This window comes from Apus apus, chromosome 21 (genome assembly GCF_020740795.1).
Source record: "Apus apus isolate bApuApu2 chromosome 21, bApuApu2.pri.cur, whole genome shotgun sequence".
Lineage (NCBI taxonomy): Eukaryota > Metazoa > Chordata > Aves > Apodiformes > Apodidae > Apus > Apus apus.
Genome location: NC_067302.1, coordinates 4,790,729 through 4,806,645, shown reverse-complemented (window position 1 = coordinate 4,806,645; position 15,917 = coordinate 4,790,729). Strand labels below are relative to the sequence as shown.

General features: G+C 62.9%; 4 protein-coding genes across 6 annotated transcripts in view; 2 read left to right on the top strand and 2 right to left on the bottom strand.

Moving 5' to 3' along the window:
• The window catches only part of PPT1 (palmitoyl-protein thioesterase 1), a 29,450-nt gene extending 28,884 nt beyond the window's left edge, over nt 1-566 (bottom strand). Inside the window, exon 1 of the mRNA XM_051638261.1 lies at nt 355-566. Within this exon, the coding sequence (XP_051494221.1) occupies nt 355-436 (82 nt within the window). The 5' untranslated portion in view covers nt 437-566. The remainder of the gene's footprint in view (nt 1-354) is intronic.
• PITHD1 (PITH domain containing 1) lies at nt 51-2,606 on the top strand. Its single transcript, XM_051638265.1, has 6 exons — nt 51-243; nt 396-439; nt 560-637; nt 1,349-1,453; nt 1,910-2,018; nt 2,249-2,606. The coding sequence occupies exons 1-6, from the start codon at nt 58-60 to the stop codon at nt 2,348-2,350; spliced, it is 624 nt and encodes a 207-aa protein (XP_051494225.1). The 5' UTR covers nt 51-57; the 3' UTR covers nt 2,351-2,606.
• A 277-nt stretch (nt 2,607-2,883) lies between these two features.
• Nucleotides 2,884-11,507, top strand: LYPLA2 (lysophospholipase 2). 3 transcript variants are annotated; one of them, XM_051638166.1, is made up of 10 exons: nt 2,884-2,943; nt 5,341-5,445; nt 6,169-6,200; nt 6,783-6,848; nt 7,592-7,639; nt 7,803-7,873; nt 8,155-8,228; nt 8,477-8,578; nt 8,897-9,073; nt 9,283-11,507. In XM_051638166.1, exons 2-10 carry the CDS (start codon nt 5,368-5,370, stop codon nt 9,331-9,333), a joined length of 699 nt encoding a protein of 232 aa, XP_051494126.1. In that variant the 5' UTR covers nt 2,884-2,943; nt 5,341-5,367; the 3' UTR covers nt 9,334-11,507. The 3 variants fall into 3 exon arrangements, with proteins under 3 accessions (XP_051494126.1, XP_051494127.1, XP_051494129.1); XM_051638167.1 differs by lacking the exon at nt 2,884-2,943 and adding an exon at nt 3,719-3,802; XM_051638169.1 differs by lacking the exon at nt 2,884-2,943 and adding an exon at nt 3,730-3,806.
• Nucleotides 11,508-12,255: 748 nt separating this feature from the next.
• Nucleotides 12,256-15,716, bottom strand: GALE (UDP-galactose-4-epimerase). The gene is made up of 11 exons (XM_051638165.1): nt 15,679-15,716; nt 14,545-14,670; nt 14,352-14,467; nt 13,965-14,078; nt 13,565-13,741; nt 13,337-13,450; nt 13,185-13,251; nt 12,992-13,077; nt 12,765-12,842; nt 12,484-12,598; nt 12,256-12,404 (listed from the first exon to the last, which is right to left on the bottom strand). Exons 2-11 carry the CDS (start codon nt 14,663-14,665, stop codon nt 12,349-12,351), a joined length of 1,044 nt encoding a protein of 347 aa, XP_051494125.1. The 5' UTR covers nt 14,666-14,670; nt 15,679-15,716; the 3' UTR covers nt 12,256-12,348.
• Nucleotides 15,717-15,917: the final 201 nt, after the last annotated feature.

The window sequence follows — 15,917 nt, the reverse complement described above, 5'->3', positions numbered from 1 at the left end:
GGGGCCGCAGCGGGGCGTGGCCAGGCATTGTGGGCGGGGCAGGGGGCGTGGCCAGGCATGGCGCACGGGCCCGGGCGCTGCCGCTGCTGCGGGGAAGGGGCCGCGGGGCCCGCGGGGCGCGGGGCGGCCTGGGGGCTCTACCTGCGGATCGACCGGCAGCGCCTGCAGTGCCTGAACGAGCGCCGCGAGGGCAGCGGCGCCCTCGTCTTCCGCGCCTGGGAGGAGCGCGGCGACCGCGCGCGGGTAGGGCCGGGCCTGGCGGGGCGGGCGGGGGGAGCGCGGGGGGTCGCGGGTTCCCCCCGCCCCTCCGGGGCCACCGGTCCCGCCGCTTCCCCGGCGCCACGCACGCGTTACCTGGCGCTGGGGCCGGCCCTGACCTGCTCCTCTCTCTCCAGTTCGTAGAGAGCGACGATGACGAGGAGCTGCTGTTCAACATCCCGTGAGTCCTTCCCGTGCCCTCCCGTGTGCCCCGCGGCTGAAGCGCGGCCGTGTCCGGCCGTAGCCGGGGCTGGTCTGGGCAGCACGGAGGCGAACACCCCGTTTCTGTGTCCCTCGGCAGGTTTACAGGCAACGTGAAGTTAAAAGGAGTGATCGTGATGGGAGAAGATGACGATTCACACCCGGCAGAGATGAGGCTGTGAGGAAAAGGGGTTGATGGGGTTGAGGGTTGGGCTTGGAGACCTTAAAGGTGGCCTGGGAGGAGGCAGCACCCCAGCTGTCCCAGAGAGCCAGGAGGAAAAAGAAACTGCCCCTTGTCCAGGGAGAAGGGTGGCAACTTTCTGCTCTTCCTGCAGAGAAACGGGTGCTGGTTTTAAGGAGAACATTTGGGGGATACACCGTGAAGAAACCGACCTGCTGCAGGAGGGTCAACAGGCCCGGGAGGGGGGACACAAGTGATGAGTGCCCTGCAGCCAGGACACTGTGTGGTGTGGCTGTGCTGAGCCAGCTGGCCTTCCTGAGCTCCTGCAGGGAGAGGAAGCCTTCTCAGTAATCCCTTTTTTTAAATGAAAAAGTCCTGAGTGCTCCACGGTTCTTGCTTGTGGGGAAAAAACCACCCCTCTCCTGAGCCCTGACTTTCCTTGGTCTCCAGTGCACGGGGATCTAGGTCCCTTCATGTGCCCACCTGTGCTGGGATCTGTCTCCCCCAAGCTTTGTTTCTTGCCCTTTGTTGTTATTTCTTTTAGTTTGGGGTGTTCTGGAACACGGGGCTTCTTGCTGGTGACGTTTCTTTTCTTCCTTAGAAGACAAAGCAAATCCAGCTTCTGATGCTTGAGAAGAATCCAGGGAGGAAACCAATTAGCTGTCCCATCTGTTAATCATTTCCTGGGTTTCCTCTGTCTCTTCCCAGGTTCAGGAACATTCCTCACATGTCCTTTGATGACACAGCCAGAGAACCAGAGCAGACCTTCAGCCTGAACCGGGATCCCACGGGAGAGCTGGAATATCCCACCAAGTAGGTTCCAGCCCTGGGGCTGCTCCCCCCAGCACAGCAGGGCCTGCTTGATGTGCCACCAGATTTTAGGGAGGTGTTAGCAGAGGGTGGTTGCATCTCAAAGCTTCTCTGGGTAGGATTTGCCTCCCCAGCTCCATCCTGCTCTTGTCTGGTCAGGATTTTTCACTGAAAACATCCTCCCTGGAGCCAGGGGGGTGTCTGTGCCTGTCACACAGGGGTTTTTGGGGGTGCAGAATCATCCCAGTCTCGTGTCCCCTGCTCCTGGCCCCACTGACAGCTTGTTGCTGGTCCCTGCACCTCAAGTGTGAGGGAGTCTGCTCCTCCTGCTTCCTCAAGTCTGGCTGGGACTGGGGCAGGAGCCACACACAGTGTGGGGGCCACGCTGAGAGGAGGTGGGAAGGCAGCAGAGGGACAGTTGTAACTGTAGCTCTAGTTTCAGAATGTGCTTTTTTGCAGAGTTGCCCGTTTCTCCAACGTTTACCACCTCTCCATCCACTTCCCAAAGAACTTTGGAGCGGAGACAACAAAGATTTTTTATATCGGCCTGAAAGGAGAGTGGACAGAGGTAGGTTGAGAGCAGAGATGAGCCAAACTCTGCTAATCGTGTAAAAAGGGCTTTAAAGCATGACTGAGGTGAGGAAGAAGAGGGAGCAGTGCAGGGAGGCCTGTGATGGGAAGTCTGTGAGGTGGGAACCTGCTCAGCTCCTGCCAGGCAGGTGTTACAGGAGGGAATTGGATTCAGCTCTCCTGGAGGAACAGACTAAACCAGCTCAATCCTTTGAATTGAATCTCCAGGCTCATCGCCACGAAGTCACCATCTGCAATTACGAGGCCTCAGCAAACCCAGCCGATCACAAGTTGGAACAAGTCACCCCCCAGACTCACTTCATCTCCTAACAGGGCTGCCGGGAACCTCCCGAAGGCCGTGGCAGGGCTGTCCGGACCAGGGGCCGCCTCTGGCCGGAGTGACTCCCGGCAGGCCTGGAGGGCGCTGCCTCGGCCTTAGGTTTCGGGCTGTGCCTCGGGAAGCCGAGTGCTGCTGGCGGCGGCTGCGCTCTGCCCGCGGCAGAGCCGCTCTCGAGCCCGCGGCGGGCTGGCGTCCGGTACCGTTTCACTGCTCTGAGTGACAATAAAAGAGGCGCCGAGGCGCGGAGCTGCGGCCTGGTCACCGAGCGGCGGCGGGGAGGCCTGGGGGGCGGGCGGGGAGCGGCGGCCCGGGGGGCCCGGTGAGTGCCCGGTAAGGGCCCGGTGAGTGCCCGGTAAGCCCGGGGGGTGCCCGGGGTGTGCCCGGTGAGGGCCCGGTGAGTGCCCGGTAAGGGCCCGGTAAGCCCGGGGGGTGCCCGGGGTGCCCAGCCCGGCCGGGCCCCCCCGAGGGAACCGCCGGCCCTGCAGGGACGTCACTTCCGGCGCGCGCAGCCGGCGGGCGGAAGTTCCGGTGCGAGGGCGTCGGGGGGAACGGGAGGAGCGCGCGCGCCGGGCCCGCGGGAGAGGTGAGGGGGGGGGGGACGGGGACGGGAGGGGCCCGGGGGGAGCGGGGCAGCCCCGGGGGTGTTTCCCGGGGACCGCAGAGCAACCGGCCGGGGCGGCTGCGGCGGCTGCTCCGCCAGAGCGGCCGGGATCCGGGATCCGGGGCCTCTCGCCGCCGCTCTGGCTTGGCCGGTGGCCGCGGGGGAGCCCCGGGGCGGCGCTGCCGGTCACCGCGGCCTGGAGCCGCCTTCCCGCCCACCGGCTGCCTCTTCCCCCTCGGCGGGGCCTCCCGGGGGCCGGTGGGAGCGCCCGGGACTCCGCTCTTCGGGGGAACCCGCCCAGTTCCTCACGGAACCGGCGCGTCCCTTCCCGCGGGGTCAGAGCGCTCCGGGCTCCCGGGTTTGTGCGTGTCCCGGTGCTTGGCGGGGCTCGTCCTGCCCGCCGGGCGCTCGGGCCTCTCGCTGGGTCCGTTGCGGTGGGGGCAGCAGCTCCGGAGCCTCCCGGAGATACCCCGGAGCAGCCCGGGGGGTGTTTTGAGCAGCCTCGACCCCCCCAAAATCTCCCCTTCTTCCCCCAGCCCGGCTGTGCGGGAGGCGGGTTGCGGGGCTGGGGCTGCTGGGCCCGGCACCCCCCCCGCCCCCCGGGGTGCTTTGTGTTTTGGCTCCTCCCGCCAGGATTGTTGGCAGCTGCTGGTTTTCCTTGCTGCTTGTTTTGACCCTGGAGTACACACGAGCACGTGGGTGTGTGTCAGGTTCTCCAGACCCGAGGAGCTCGTTGTTGCTCCCTGTGTTTTCATTGAGTCACAGGAACAGCTGAGGAGCAGTTGGTGAAATGAGTCGGGCAGGTCTCAGCACAGGCTGGTAGAGGAGGAGGCTGTTCCTGGTGGGTAAGGCTGCCTGATGGGGTACTGGGAATTTTTTTGGGGGGGATTTAGGTGGTCCTGTGCTGTCCAAAACCCTCTGGGAGTGGTGGTTGCTGAGATATGAAGACTGGGGGTCTGATCTTGGTGCTGGTGGTAGCCAAGAGGACCTCAAAAGTGATGCAAAGGCTGGAGCAGCTCTGCTCTGGAGACAGGCTGGGAGAGTTGGGGTGTTCAGGCTGGAGAAGAGAAGGCTCCAGGGAGACCTTAGAGCACCTTCCAGGGCCTGAAGGGGCTCCAGGAAAGCTGGGGAGGGGCTTGGGACAAGGGCAGGGAGGGATGGGATGAGGGGGATGGATGAAAACTGGCAGAGGGGAGATGGAGGTTGGACATGAGGAGGGAATTCTTGGGTGTGAGGGTGGTGAGACCCTGGCCCAGGTTGGCCAGGGAAGCTGTGGCTGCCCCATCCCTGGCAGTGTTGAAGGGCAGGTTGGATGGGGCTTGGAGCAACCTGGGCTGGTGGGAGGTGTCACTGCCCATGCAGGGGGGTTGGGACTGGATGATCTTTAAGGTCCCTTCCCACCCAGACCCTTCTATGAGTCTATGATCTTGCTCCTGGGGGCTGATGGCAGCTCTGAAAGGAGCTGTGAGCTCATTAGTGCTGGGTGCTGAGTGGGGCTGTCACTGGGGAGAGGTGGCCCTGGGGATCTGGGGACAAACCCCAACAGCTGCAGGTGGGGTAGGGGGGCTGTTTGCTCTGCTGGAGCCACCTGCCCCTGTGGGTGACCAGGGGGTGAGAGCCCTTGGTGGTGGGGACAGGGGCAATGGTCACAAAGTGGTAAACAGGAAGTTTAACCTAATTACAGGAAAAGATGAGAAATACAAGAAAAACCTAAATAGAAGAAAAGGTGATGGAGCTGTGGAGTCTCCATCCCTGGAGACATTCCCAACCTGCCTGTTTTCCTGGGGGATCTGCTCTGGGGGATCCTACTGTAGCAGGGGGGTTGGACTGGATGATCCCCAGAGCTCCCTTCCAACCCCCAGCACTGGTGCAGGGACAGAGCTGCTGGCCCTGGCTCTGCTGCCCAGCAGGGAGGGACAGGGGCCTCCCTGGGCCTGGGAGGGGCAGGCTCTGGGAGGCTGCACCTGATCCCTCCAGTTTGTCCCTAAAAGGTTCCACCAGAGAGGGCTGGACCTTTCCCTGGTGCTGCATCCCCAGGGCCATCCCGGGCGGGACGCGGGGGCGCCCGGCTGCCCCTGCCCACGGGCACTCCACTCACTGGGATGACTTTGGCATTGAGGTGTGATAGAAAGAGCTAATTTTAACACCTCCAACCCCCCCCACACACACGTCCCTGCTCACACGTGGCTGGTGCTGGGACGCGTTTCCTGCTTCCTGGCTCCCCAGCATTCCAGGCTGGAGCTGGGATGTCCTGAGGGCTCCGACATCAAAGCCTTCACCTGCTCTTTAATCCCCCCCCAAAATATCTGTTTCCTCTGTTGCCGGGAGGGAAGAGGGGGAGGATGTTCCTGCCCTTACCTTTGTCCCTGTGTCCTGCAGGTGCCAGTGTCCTGTCCCTCTCGGTGTATGTGTGGTAACAACATGTCTGTCCCCCTCCTGGCCGACGCAGTGACTGTCTCAGGGGCAGAGCGGGAGACGGCTGCGGTAAGGGCTGGATCCTGCCTCCCTTGGGGCTTGGAGGGGCTGGGAGCTGAGCCCCATCACCCCCCCTGCTCTTCAGGTGTCCATCCTGGTGCACCAAAGGGGCTGCAGGACCAGCAAGGTCTTGTCTGGCTGGTGGGGGGAAAAAACAACAAACCATTCCTTGAGCTGGGCTGTTTGTTTCTGGTGCTTGGTGCAGGGTGGGAGCACAGGTAGAGCCTCTCAGCTGGGCCTGGTCTGCAGGGAAAGTCAGAGGGAGCTGGATCTGATTTGGCTATTTCAGCTTCTAAAAGCCAATATCCCCTGAGAGAATCCTTCTGTCATTCCCTGGGTCCCTTCCCTCTGCTCCCTGTGGCTTGGGGGCTGCTCAGGCCTTAGATGAAAAGCCCTCAGGGATGGGCTGGGGGGGTCCCTGGCAAGCTGAGCCCCTGCTGAGCCTGGTGCTGTGCAGGGTGGGTGATCCATCTCCCTGGCTCTGCTGACACCACCCACGGACCTGGGGGTGACAGCAGGTCCTGTGGCACAGGATGTGTCTGTCCCACCCATCAGCTGCAGAGACGTGTCACTAGTCTTGGCTAATTGCTGCTGCTTTGAGCCTCCTCCAGTTAGTGACTAAGTGGCCTTTCCCTGCGTCCCTGCCAGCCCAGCCCAGCCCAGCCCTGCCTCTCTTCAGGCCACTGGTTGCACCAGTTAATTCTTTTGTTTTTCTTCTGCTTAATTTAACAGGTTATTTTTTTACATGGCCTTGGAGACACGGGGTGAGTATTCCTGGAGCTGCCACCCGTGGTTTGCTGAATGCAGACCTGGCTGGTTGCTGGGAGCCCTGGTGCTGCTCTCCCCAGGGGCAGCTCCAAGGGGTGTCCAGGGTTTTGAGCCAGGCCTGGTGGCCGTGGCTGTGGCTGGCAGGGAATCTCCAGCCAGCAGCTGCCTGCCCTTCAATATTTATGATCCCTGGCAGCCGCTGCCTCCCCTGGGTTTGGATGTTCTGCTTTCTTTAAGACAAGCAGATAAGCACTGTGGTTTTTCCCAGTCCTTGGGAGCTGGGTTGTGTCTACACGAGTGCATCTCTCCCTGTCCAAGGCCACCTTAGAGGGCAGCGTGAGATCCAGCAGGAACCAGAAGTGTCTCCATGCACATGTTCCCCCTCCTCCCAGCTCCCCTGCCTCCAGCCACGGGGCTCTGCTGCCTTCCCCCTGCCACACCGACCTGGGGTGGGCAGGACCTGGCAAAATAACCTCAGGGCAGGAGCCTTGGGGAAAATCCTGAGGGAAATCCTTTGCCAGCATCCTCCAAAGTGCTGGGGAGGCCTTGGACTCCCTCCCCTGCTCCTCTCTCCCCAGGCACAGCTGGGCTGACGCTCTCTCCTCCATCCGCCTCCCCTACGTGAAGTACATCTGTCCCCACGCGTGAGTGCTGCCCTTGCTTGGGGAGGGGTCTTGGGGGGACCTGGGGGGGGCTGGGACACTGGTCTCCACTGCCAGGACTGTTCAGGGATGCAGACTCTGACCCCTGAGCTGCCCACAGGGCTGTGCAGGGAGGCTTGTTCTCCTGCCGTGCCCCCAGCCCTGCCTGCAGGCAGAGCGGTTCCCGCAGAGCTGCCCCGGGGCAGGAGCTGCTGCTCTGAGGCTGCTCCCTCCCCTCTCCTGTCCTCCACCTCTCCCCCATGGCTGCACTGAAAGCCAAAAAGCACCAGAGCTCCTTCCCCATCCAGGCAGGAGGGGGCTCAGAAAGGGAAGGAAACGAGGTGTCCCCATTGTCACTAGCAGCCCAGGCAGGGGGACACTCACCAGGCTGGGAATGCGACGTTCCTGGCAGCAGGACCTTGGCTTCCCAGTGTCCCATCCTGGCAGCAGGAGCAGCTGCTCAGGCAGCAGCACCTCCAGGCTCAGCAGCAGCAGCCAGGAGAGGGAGGCAGGTGCTCTCCTCCCTGGGCAAGCTGCTTGGCAACACCCTGGAACCGCCAGCTCTGCTGGGATCTGCTCAGGGATCACAGATCCCTGGGGGTCACCTTAAAGCTCCCAGGCTGGTTCTGGTGGCACCAACCTGCTGTTGTCCCTTGGGAGGGTTGTCCTCAGTTGCAGGCAGGAGGGCCAGTTCCCCACTCCCTTTGGCTCCTATTTTATCCTAAAACACCCTTTTCTCTCCACAGGCCCCGGATCCCGGTGACCCTCAACATGAAGATGGTTATGCCCTCCTGGTCAGTGCTTTGGGACCCTTTTCTGGGGGAATGTGAGGGATGGGGGGGACTGAAGAGCCAAAATCCACTGCTCTATAGGAGTCAGGAAAGGGCAGAGCACACCCAGCTCCCCTCAGCCTGGCTGCTGGGAGAGGTTTGGAACTGACCCTCCTGTTTTTCTCAGGTTTGACCTGATGGGGTTGACTCCGGATGCACCTGAGGATGAAGTTGGAATCAAGAAAGCTGCAGAAAACAGTAAGAAGCTTTGGAGAGGAGGAACCACGGAGCTCCTGGGTGCCTTTCCCTCACTGGGACCAGAGCAGATATCTCCCTTCCACCTCTCCTTCCTTCCTGCTCTCCTGTGATCCCTGCCTACCTTCTCCCTGGCTGAAGCCAAGTGCATTTGGTCCCTGGGAGCTCTGGCACCCACCTCTCCCTGACGTGCCAGGGATGCTGTGCACACCCCCAGGCCTCGGGTGCTGTCCCTCAGCCCCCTCCCCAACCTTTCACTGACCCATTTCTCTGTCTTCTTCCAGTTAAAGCCATTATTGAGCATGAGATGAAGAACGGGATCCCAGCCAACCGCATCATCCTGGGGGGCTTCTCACAGGTGAGCTGAGCTGGGGGGAAGGCTGAGGAGGAGCAGGCTGAGGGTTGGGACCCCTCTTTCCTCCTCCAAAGACACCCCTTAGAGGGAGCATTGGTGGCAGGGAGGTGGGTGGGTCCCCTGGGGCTTTGGATCCTCCCTGGGGCTTTGGATCCTCCCTGGGCTGTGGATCCCCCCCCAGGGCTTTGGATGCCCCTGGGGCTGTGGATCCTCCTGCTGTGGCACTAACAGACCTTCCTCCTCTGCTGCAGGGCGGTGCCTTGTCACTGTACACAGCTCTCACCTGCCAGCACCAGCTGGCTGGCATCGTGGCCCTCAGCTGCTGGCTCCCCCTGCACAAGGCCTTCCCTCAGGTACTCTGCTGCTGCTGCCCCACGGCGGGGGGGGGGAGTTTCTGGGGGGAGATTCTCCCGTTTGGAGTTGGCTGCAGTGAGCCTGGGGCTGCTGGAGGCATGAAGTGCCTATGGTGGGGGCTTTATCCCACCCTCCTGCTGCTTGGACCCAGAGCAGCTCGTGGAGCAGATCAGGGCTCTGGTGCTGATCCGGTGTGGGCACCAGGGCCTCAGGAGGGGGGGACCTGCCCCTTGGGGAAGCCATAAAGCACTTGCCCTCCTCCCCACTGGGGATCCCCTCTCCTGAGCCACCCCTGAGCCCTTCCCCCCTTGCTGCAGGCGGCGAGTAACGGGGTGAACAAGGACATTGCCATCCTGCAGTGCCACGGGGAGATGGACCCCATGATCCCCGTGCGCTTCGGGGCCCTCACGGCCGAGAAGCTCAAGTCTGTTGTCACCCCCACCAAGGTCCAGTTCAAAACCTACCCCGGCGTGATGCACAGTTCCTGTCCTCAGGTCAGTGTGCCCTGGGGGCAGAGAGAGGGGATGGGGCTCTTGTGGAGGTGGGGGGGGGGCTGCTCTTGCCGTTGGGACCCCCCCAGCAGGGCGGGCCGGGCAGGGGGCTCGCTGAGTGCAGAGCACACGGGAAGTGTGTGTTGTTCCCGGGTGACTCCGGGGACACACACACACAAGCTCTGGGGTGACAGGCTCTGTGTTCCCTGCAGGAGATGATGGCAGTGAAGGAGTTCATCGAGAAGCTGCTGCCTCGGATCTAAGCAGAGCCAGTCGAGACTGTGGCAGGGGAGGAGGCCGAGCTCTTCCCTGGCACCCCCACAGCTCCTCCCGCCCCCTCACCGCGTCCCCTCCAGCTGGGGGTGTCCCCTCTCCCTGCTGCTCCCGGAGCCGAGGTTGGAGCTGTCCAAGGCGAGTGTCCCAGTGGCCTTTCCTCTCCTCCTCTTGCTCCGAGTGGTTCCGAGGGGATCACCATCCCCTGCACCCCCTGTTCAGGCCCCGCGGTGAGTGGGTCTGGCCTGGCACGGGCGAGGTTTTTTTTTGTTGGGTTTGGTTATTTTTGTAACAGTATTAGGGGTGAGAGGAGCAGTGGGGGGCGGCGGGCAGGGCGGGGGCACCCTCTGGAGCCCTCCAGGGCTCAGAGCAGCCCCTGCTCCTCCTCTGGCCTCCTCGGCTCGTCCTCTCCGTGGCTGCTCTTGGCCTCCTCTCAGGTGACTCACGGGTTTTCAATCAGCTCAGGAACCCGGGACTCTCCTGTGAACACCTAAAGGCCCAGGGAGGGGCTTTGCTCCGGGCTGCTCCTGCCAAAGGCTGCCCCACCTCCCAGGGCTGGGGGAGCTGTGTCCACACGCTCCTGCCCCTCCTGGCACGGGGCCTGGTCCCCGCCCTGTCGCACACGCACACTCCGGGCAGCTCTGCCCTCCTTGAGGTCATCGTCTCCTTCCTCCTCCTCCTCTTGTTGCTTTTACAATCTCCTCCTCAGCCTGGCGGGGGGTCCCGAGGTTCTCTCCATGCCCTCTGAGCCCCAGAAGCTGCTGTTTACAGCTGGTGGCCAAACGGTTTTGACGCAGAGCCCGCCCAGAGCTGCCCCATCCTGAACGTCTCTCTTGCTGCTACTTCTCCTTCCCTTTGGGCTGGCTCAGGGAGGGAGAGGAGAGGTGAGGAGAGGCCCCCAGGCCCCAGGGATGGCTCCTGGCACAGCTGGAGGAAGCAGGTTTGCTCCCAGCCATCAACCTCACCAGCATCTAATGCCCAGGGGCTGCTGTGCCCCATCCTGGGGGGCAGCACAGGGGAGCTCTGTGCCCCCGAGGGCTCTGCTGGCTTTTCCAGGTACAATCACAGCTTTCCCTGGGGCCCCTTGCCCAGAGCTGCAGCCAGGGCTTGTCCTCAAGTGGTGGCCTGGCCATGCCAGTAGCTGTGGCCAGGCAGGTCTGAATGTGTCCCACGGGTGGGCTCCTGGCCATCCCCTCCTACAGGGCCACGGGCAGTTGCTGTTGAGCAGCTCTGCCCTTCTCCTCCCCTCTCCTCCCTGGGCTGAGCCCACAGCACTGCTGGGCCCTCCTGGGCTGGAGCTCTACCTGACTTTAAAAAAAACAAACCACAAACCCCACCTGGCCCAAGGGCTGTGTCCCCTCCTGTCTGCTCCTGCCTGGCCCCTCGCCCCGCAGAGCTGCTGCTTGGTGGCCAGTGGCTACTGTGGCCAGGCTGGCAGTGCCAGGGCTGCCACCCCCCCCCCCCCGAGGGCTGCTCTGGGGGGCAGGTCCAGGGGCTGCTCCAGCCCTGCCCTCCCTGCCTGGGATGTGCAAAGCAATAACCTGCTCCCCGGAGAGTCGGATCTGTCAGCTCCATCCTCGGGTGGTTTCTTGGATTTTTCTTTCCCCCTCCCTTTTAGGAAGTGTGAAACCAGCAACCCTGCTGCTGGCTTCGGGGTGGGGGAGTCCAGCTCTTCCCCTTCTTGCTTTTGGGCTTCATTCCTGCTGTTTCCTCTACTTTGTCAGTTTTAAAGCTGCTGTGTCCTCCCTTCCCTGGGGGCGAGGAGGTGGGAGGGGCTGGCTGGGACGGGCACACAGCCCCCCCGGGGGCTGCTGGACAGACAGACAGACCTAGTGACTGTGAACTGGAACCGTGTGTGTGGCAGGGGGGGCAGGGACTCGTAGCCACCCCTGGGCACAGCACAGGTGCCCACAGTGGCCCCTTTGCAGAGCATTCCTGCTCACTCCCTGCTGTGCTGTGGACCCGGGAGGGAGAACAGCTTCTCATTCCTCGATGACAGCTTTCTGGGTTTTGTTTTCTTTTTTTTTTTGTCCTTTTTTTTTTTTTTTTTTTCCTTCTCTCTCTCTTTTGTCTTCCTTGTAAATGTTTGGGGTTTTTATTTTTTGTGTGTGTGTGTTCCACGGAGTCAGAAACAAGGTTAAATAAATCATAAACCTCTCCCAGAGCTGAGCTGGCATCATTCATGGCTGGGCAGGAAGCACCATCAGCACCTCCCTGAGTCTGGGGGGGTTGGGGGGGGGAGGCACCCCCAGGGTGCTGTTTCTGGGGGCAGCAGAACAGAGCTGCCACTGAGAAAGTAAGAAGGTTTATTTTAAAAACAACCCCAATCAAAAGCTCAATTCATAATTTAGTAGCATAAGTTATGAAGCCAAGTGCCAGCACCCAGGGCTGGCTGCAGCATCCCTGCCTCACTGAGCTGCTGGAGCTGCCAGGAATAAATAGGGTCAGTGTTTAGGAGCTGAGCAGAGTCTCCTGGGCAGCTTTTGGCAACATGATTAAGGAAATTGCTGCCACAGGCAACGTGGAAGAAAAACCAGGCACCATGTCCAACAACAGTGGAGGGGCTGCAGGGGCTCCTCTGGCCTAGGAGCCTGTGGGAGATGAGGCTGACTCCCCAGAACCCCACTGTGGGAGCAGGGGAAAAGAAAGGGGAACAGCCCCAGCAGCCATCAGGGAATGAGCCTTGGCCTGGTCCCTGTGGAAAGGGGGGGTCTGGAGGCTCCAGGGGCCTTGAGATAGGGGTTCAGCAGCCCTGTCTGTGCCCAGGGCAGGGGCTGTGGGTACCCCAGCTTCCCCTTGGGAGCAGGAACCTTGTGTTTCCATTGCATGAGATGCAAAGGACCTAGGGGGGGGGAGGAGGAGTGGAGGGGCTGAAGCTGCTCCTGCCATCCCACCCCACGCAAGAGGCAGGGGGGGAGCTGGAACTGCACCCAGGACAATCCCAGCTCAGCAGGGGGGCACGCAGGGCTGGCCCAGGGTAGCCCAGCCAGCCCTCAGGCCACAGCTCAGTTCTTGCTGAAGCCCGTGGGGTTCTGCAGCTGCCACCGCCACAGGTCCTCACCTGCAACAGGGAGAGGGGGGGGTGAGGGGAGGGCCAGGAGAGGGGCACAGGGGGTCCTGGGCAGGGGTGGGGCTCTTACACATCTTGTCCAGGCCAAAGGCAGCTTTCCAGCCCAGCTCCTGCTCAGCCAGCCCCGGGTTGGCATAGCAGGAGGCCACGTCTCCCTCCCGCCGGCCTGTGACCTTGTACTTGATCTGTGGGGAGAGCAGCACTGGGGGGCTGGGGGTCCTGGGGCATCCAGGGGACTCACCCAAGGGAACAGGGCCTGTGGCTGCCACAGACCCAGGCACGAGGGCTGCTGTGGCAGTGGCTGCTTGGGGGAGGCAAGGGGGGGCTCTGTGGGAGCAAGTCAGACCTTACCTCCCTCCCTGAGGCTTTCTCCATGGCCTGGACCATCTGCAGGACAGAGTAGCCAGTGCCTGTGCCCAGATTGTAGACCTGGGAGGAGGAGAAGAGCCATGGGTCAGCTTCTTTCCCAAGGGGAGAAGGGCCAGGTCCCCCTTAGCTCCCCGAGGGCTGTGAGAGCCTGGGCCCAGCCCCACAGCCCTGACAGGGCCGGTCACACCCTCCCACAGCCCCCTCCTTACCTTGCAGCCACAGTTCTCCTTGAGCTTCTTCAAAGCAGCGATGTGGCCCTTGGCTAAATCCACGACGTGGATGTAATCCCTGACACCTGCAGGGACACTGAGGGTGAGCACAAATCCTTCCTGCCTGGGAGGGAGCCAGGCTGGGGAGCTGTGCAGGCAGCCCCAGGCCAGGCTGGCAGCCCCTGCCACGCACCCGTCCCATCCTCTGTCTCGTAGTCGTTGCCAAACACACTCAGGAATTCCCGGCGTCCCACTGCCACCTGCACAGAGGGACAAGCCCACGGGAGCCCCATCAGCCTGTGCCCCACACTGCAGGGGCCCTGAAAGGCTGCAGAGGGGTGGTACCTGGGCCACGTAGGGCATGAGGTTGTTGGGGATCCCCTGAGGATCCTCTCCAATCCTGCCCGACTCGTGGGCACCGATGGGGTTGAAGTAGCGCAGGAGAACAGCGTTCCAGTCCTGGGGAGAGACAGGGATGGGGCTGCCTGGGGAGGCTCTAGTGGCACTGCCCGCTCAGCCCCGTGGGAAAAGACCTCAGTTCCCAGCCCCACGTGCCTTGGGGCAGCTCCTCACCCTCTCTGCTTTGCAGAGATCTCGGATCATCTCCTCGATGAAGTACTTGGATTTGCCGTAGGGGTTGGTGCAGCCTCCAGCCGGGTGGTTCTCATCCAGGGGCAGGTACTTGGGGTCCCCGTAGACAGTGGCAGAGCTGCTGAACACTATGTTCTTCACCCCGTGGACTCTCATGGTCTGGGGAGCAGGGACCACCCACCACTGAGCCAGGGAGCTCTGCACCCTCCAGCCCAGCTGCACGGCTCAGCTCTCCACAGGCAGCAGCTCCCACCACTCAGGCACTGTCACATCCCTGGGACACAGCCTGGGAAGCACCCCAGGGACAAGGCTGCCAGGCAGCACAGCTGCCCTGAGGCAGGATCACCCCCTGGAGCAGGACCAAGCCCCCCAGCCCCCTCACCTCCAGCAGCTGGATGGTCCCAGTGAGGTTCACCCTGTAGTATTCCAGGGGCTTCTGCACAGACTCCCCCACGGCCTTCAGCCCCGCAAAGTGCATCACAGCTGAGAAACGATGCTGCAGAGGAGGGGGAAGAGCTTGGCCTTAATGCTGTGGCAACAGGAGATCCAAGCTCCAGGCAGAAACCAGGCAGAGGTCTCCCCAGGAGCTTCGTGCAGCCAACCCCGTGGGATCCTTGTAGCCCAGAGGAACGTTTGCTGGTCACAGCGTCTCCTCAGCCCTCTCCTCCCTGCCCAGTCCATACCCTCTGGCTCCCATCCCCAGAACAAGCCCCTCTCACCCCTCGGAGCCCATGAGGCCACCTCGGGGCACTGCAGCTCCTGCCCTCACCTTCCTGAAGAGCTCCTGCAGCCCTGCCCCATCCGTGATGTCCAGCTCCTGGAAGAGGACGGGCCGGCCCACGACCTGCTGCACGCGCCGGAGGCTCTCGGGGAGCGCGTCTGCCCCTGGGGGGGTGGGAGAGGATGAGGTGCTTGAGAGGGACTGAGCCCCTTGCCTGGGAAGGGAGGAAGGCTCTCAGCACCTCGGATGGCGTTGTGGAAGTTGTCGATGACCACGGGGACGTATCCAGCCTCCAGCAGCTCCAGCACACAGTGGCTGCCGATGTAGCCGGCACCGCCCGTCACCAGGATCTTCTCTGCCATGTTCCCTAGGGCAGGAGAGACCCTTGAGACCCTTGAGAGCCTGCAGAGGGAAGGGGCAGGACCTGGACACTGTCACGTCAGCACTGCCTCCAGGCCCTGTGCTCAGCCCAGGATGCATCCGGAATGGAATGGGCAGGGCAGGCTGGAGCACAACCCCCCCCTCCCATGTGGTTCACACCTCCCGGACAGGGAGGGTTTATCTGCCACTTGTCACACTCCGGGAAAAACCCTTGTTCTTCCTGTTAAATCCAGCCAAGATCCTGGTGTCACCCCTATCTCCCAGCAGAAAACCCTCGAGCTAATTCAATTTCGGAGTCACCTAAAGGTTCTCACGTGGGTGGTCTCCTCAAAGGGCACCAGCTCCGCCCTCCTCCCAATTCCCTGGTTTTTCTCCAGCCCCTACATCCCCTCCACAACCGGCCCAGCACTCCCTCCTGCCTCCCGCCCCTTGCCCCGTGCTGGCTCGTTCCAGCCCCGCTGCCCAGGGCGGTGGGCACCGGGTCAGTGCGGGCTGCACGGACACTGCGGGCACCGAGTGGAAACCTGGAAACGACCTGCAGGGAAACCCGGTCCCTGGGAAGGGAGCAGCAGCAGCTCCTGCTTCGCGGGAAGGAGGGAGAACCCACTTCATGACTCAAGCCTATGGGGGCAGCCCGGGGAAAGCGTCTGGAGCGAGGGGCTGTCATCACGCTCAGAGCTGCACCTGGGGCCGGGAACCGAACCGGAACCCCTGAGCTGCCCCGAGAACCGAACCGGAACCTCGAACCTGCCCCGAGAACCGAACCGGAACCTCGAGCCTGCCCTGGCTCTGCTGCCGGACCCAGGCGGGGGCTCCGGGGGAGGCCGGAGCCTGAGCCGGGCGGGTGGGGGGGTCCAAAGTCAAGACGACGGTGCTTCCCGCCGGGCCGGGCCGGGCCCTGCAGGGCAGGGTTACCCGCCGGGCCGCGGGGCCCGCAGCAGGGCGGGGAGCTGGGTTACCTGGGGGAGCTGGGTTACCTGGGGGGCTGGGTTACCTGGGGGTCCGGGGCTCCGCGCTCCTCGCGCCGCTCCGGGGGCGCGGCCCCTTTAAGCGCGCGCGCCCCGCCCCGCTCTCCCATGGAAACGTGTCAGGGCGGCCGCGCTACGGGGCGGCAGCGGGGACAAAAAGCCTCGGAGAGGGGGGGACGGGGGCGGGGAACGGGGGAAGGACGCGCATGCGCGGGGAGGGGCGGAGCGACCGCGCCGTCGGGGCGCGGGGAGAAGGGGGCGGGGC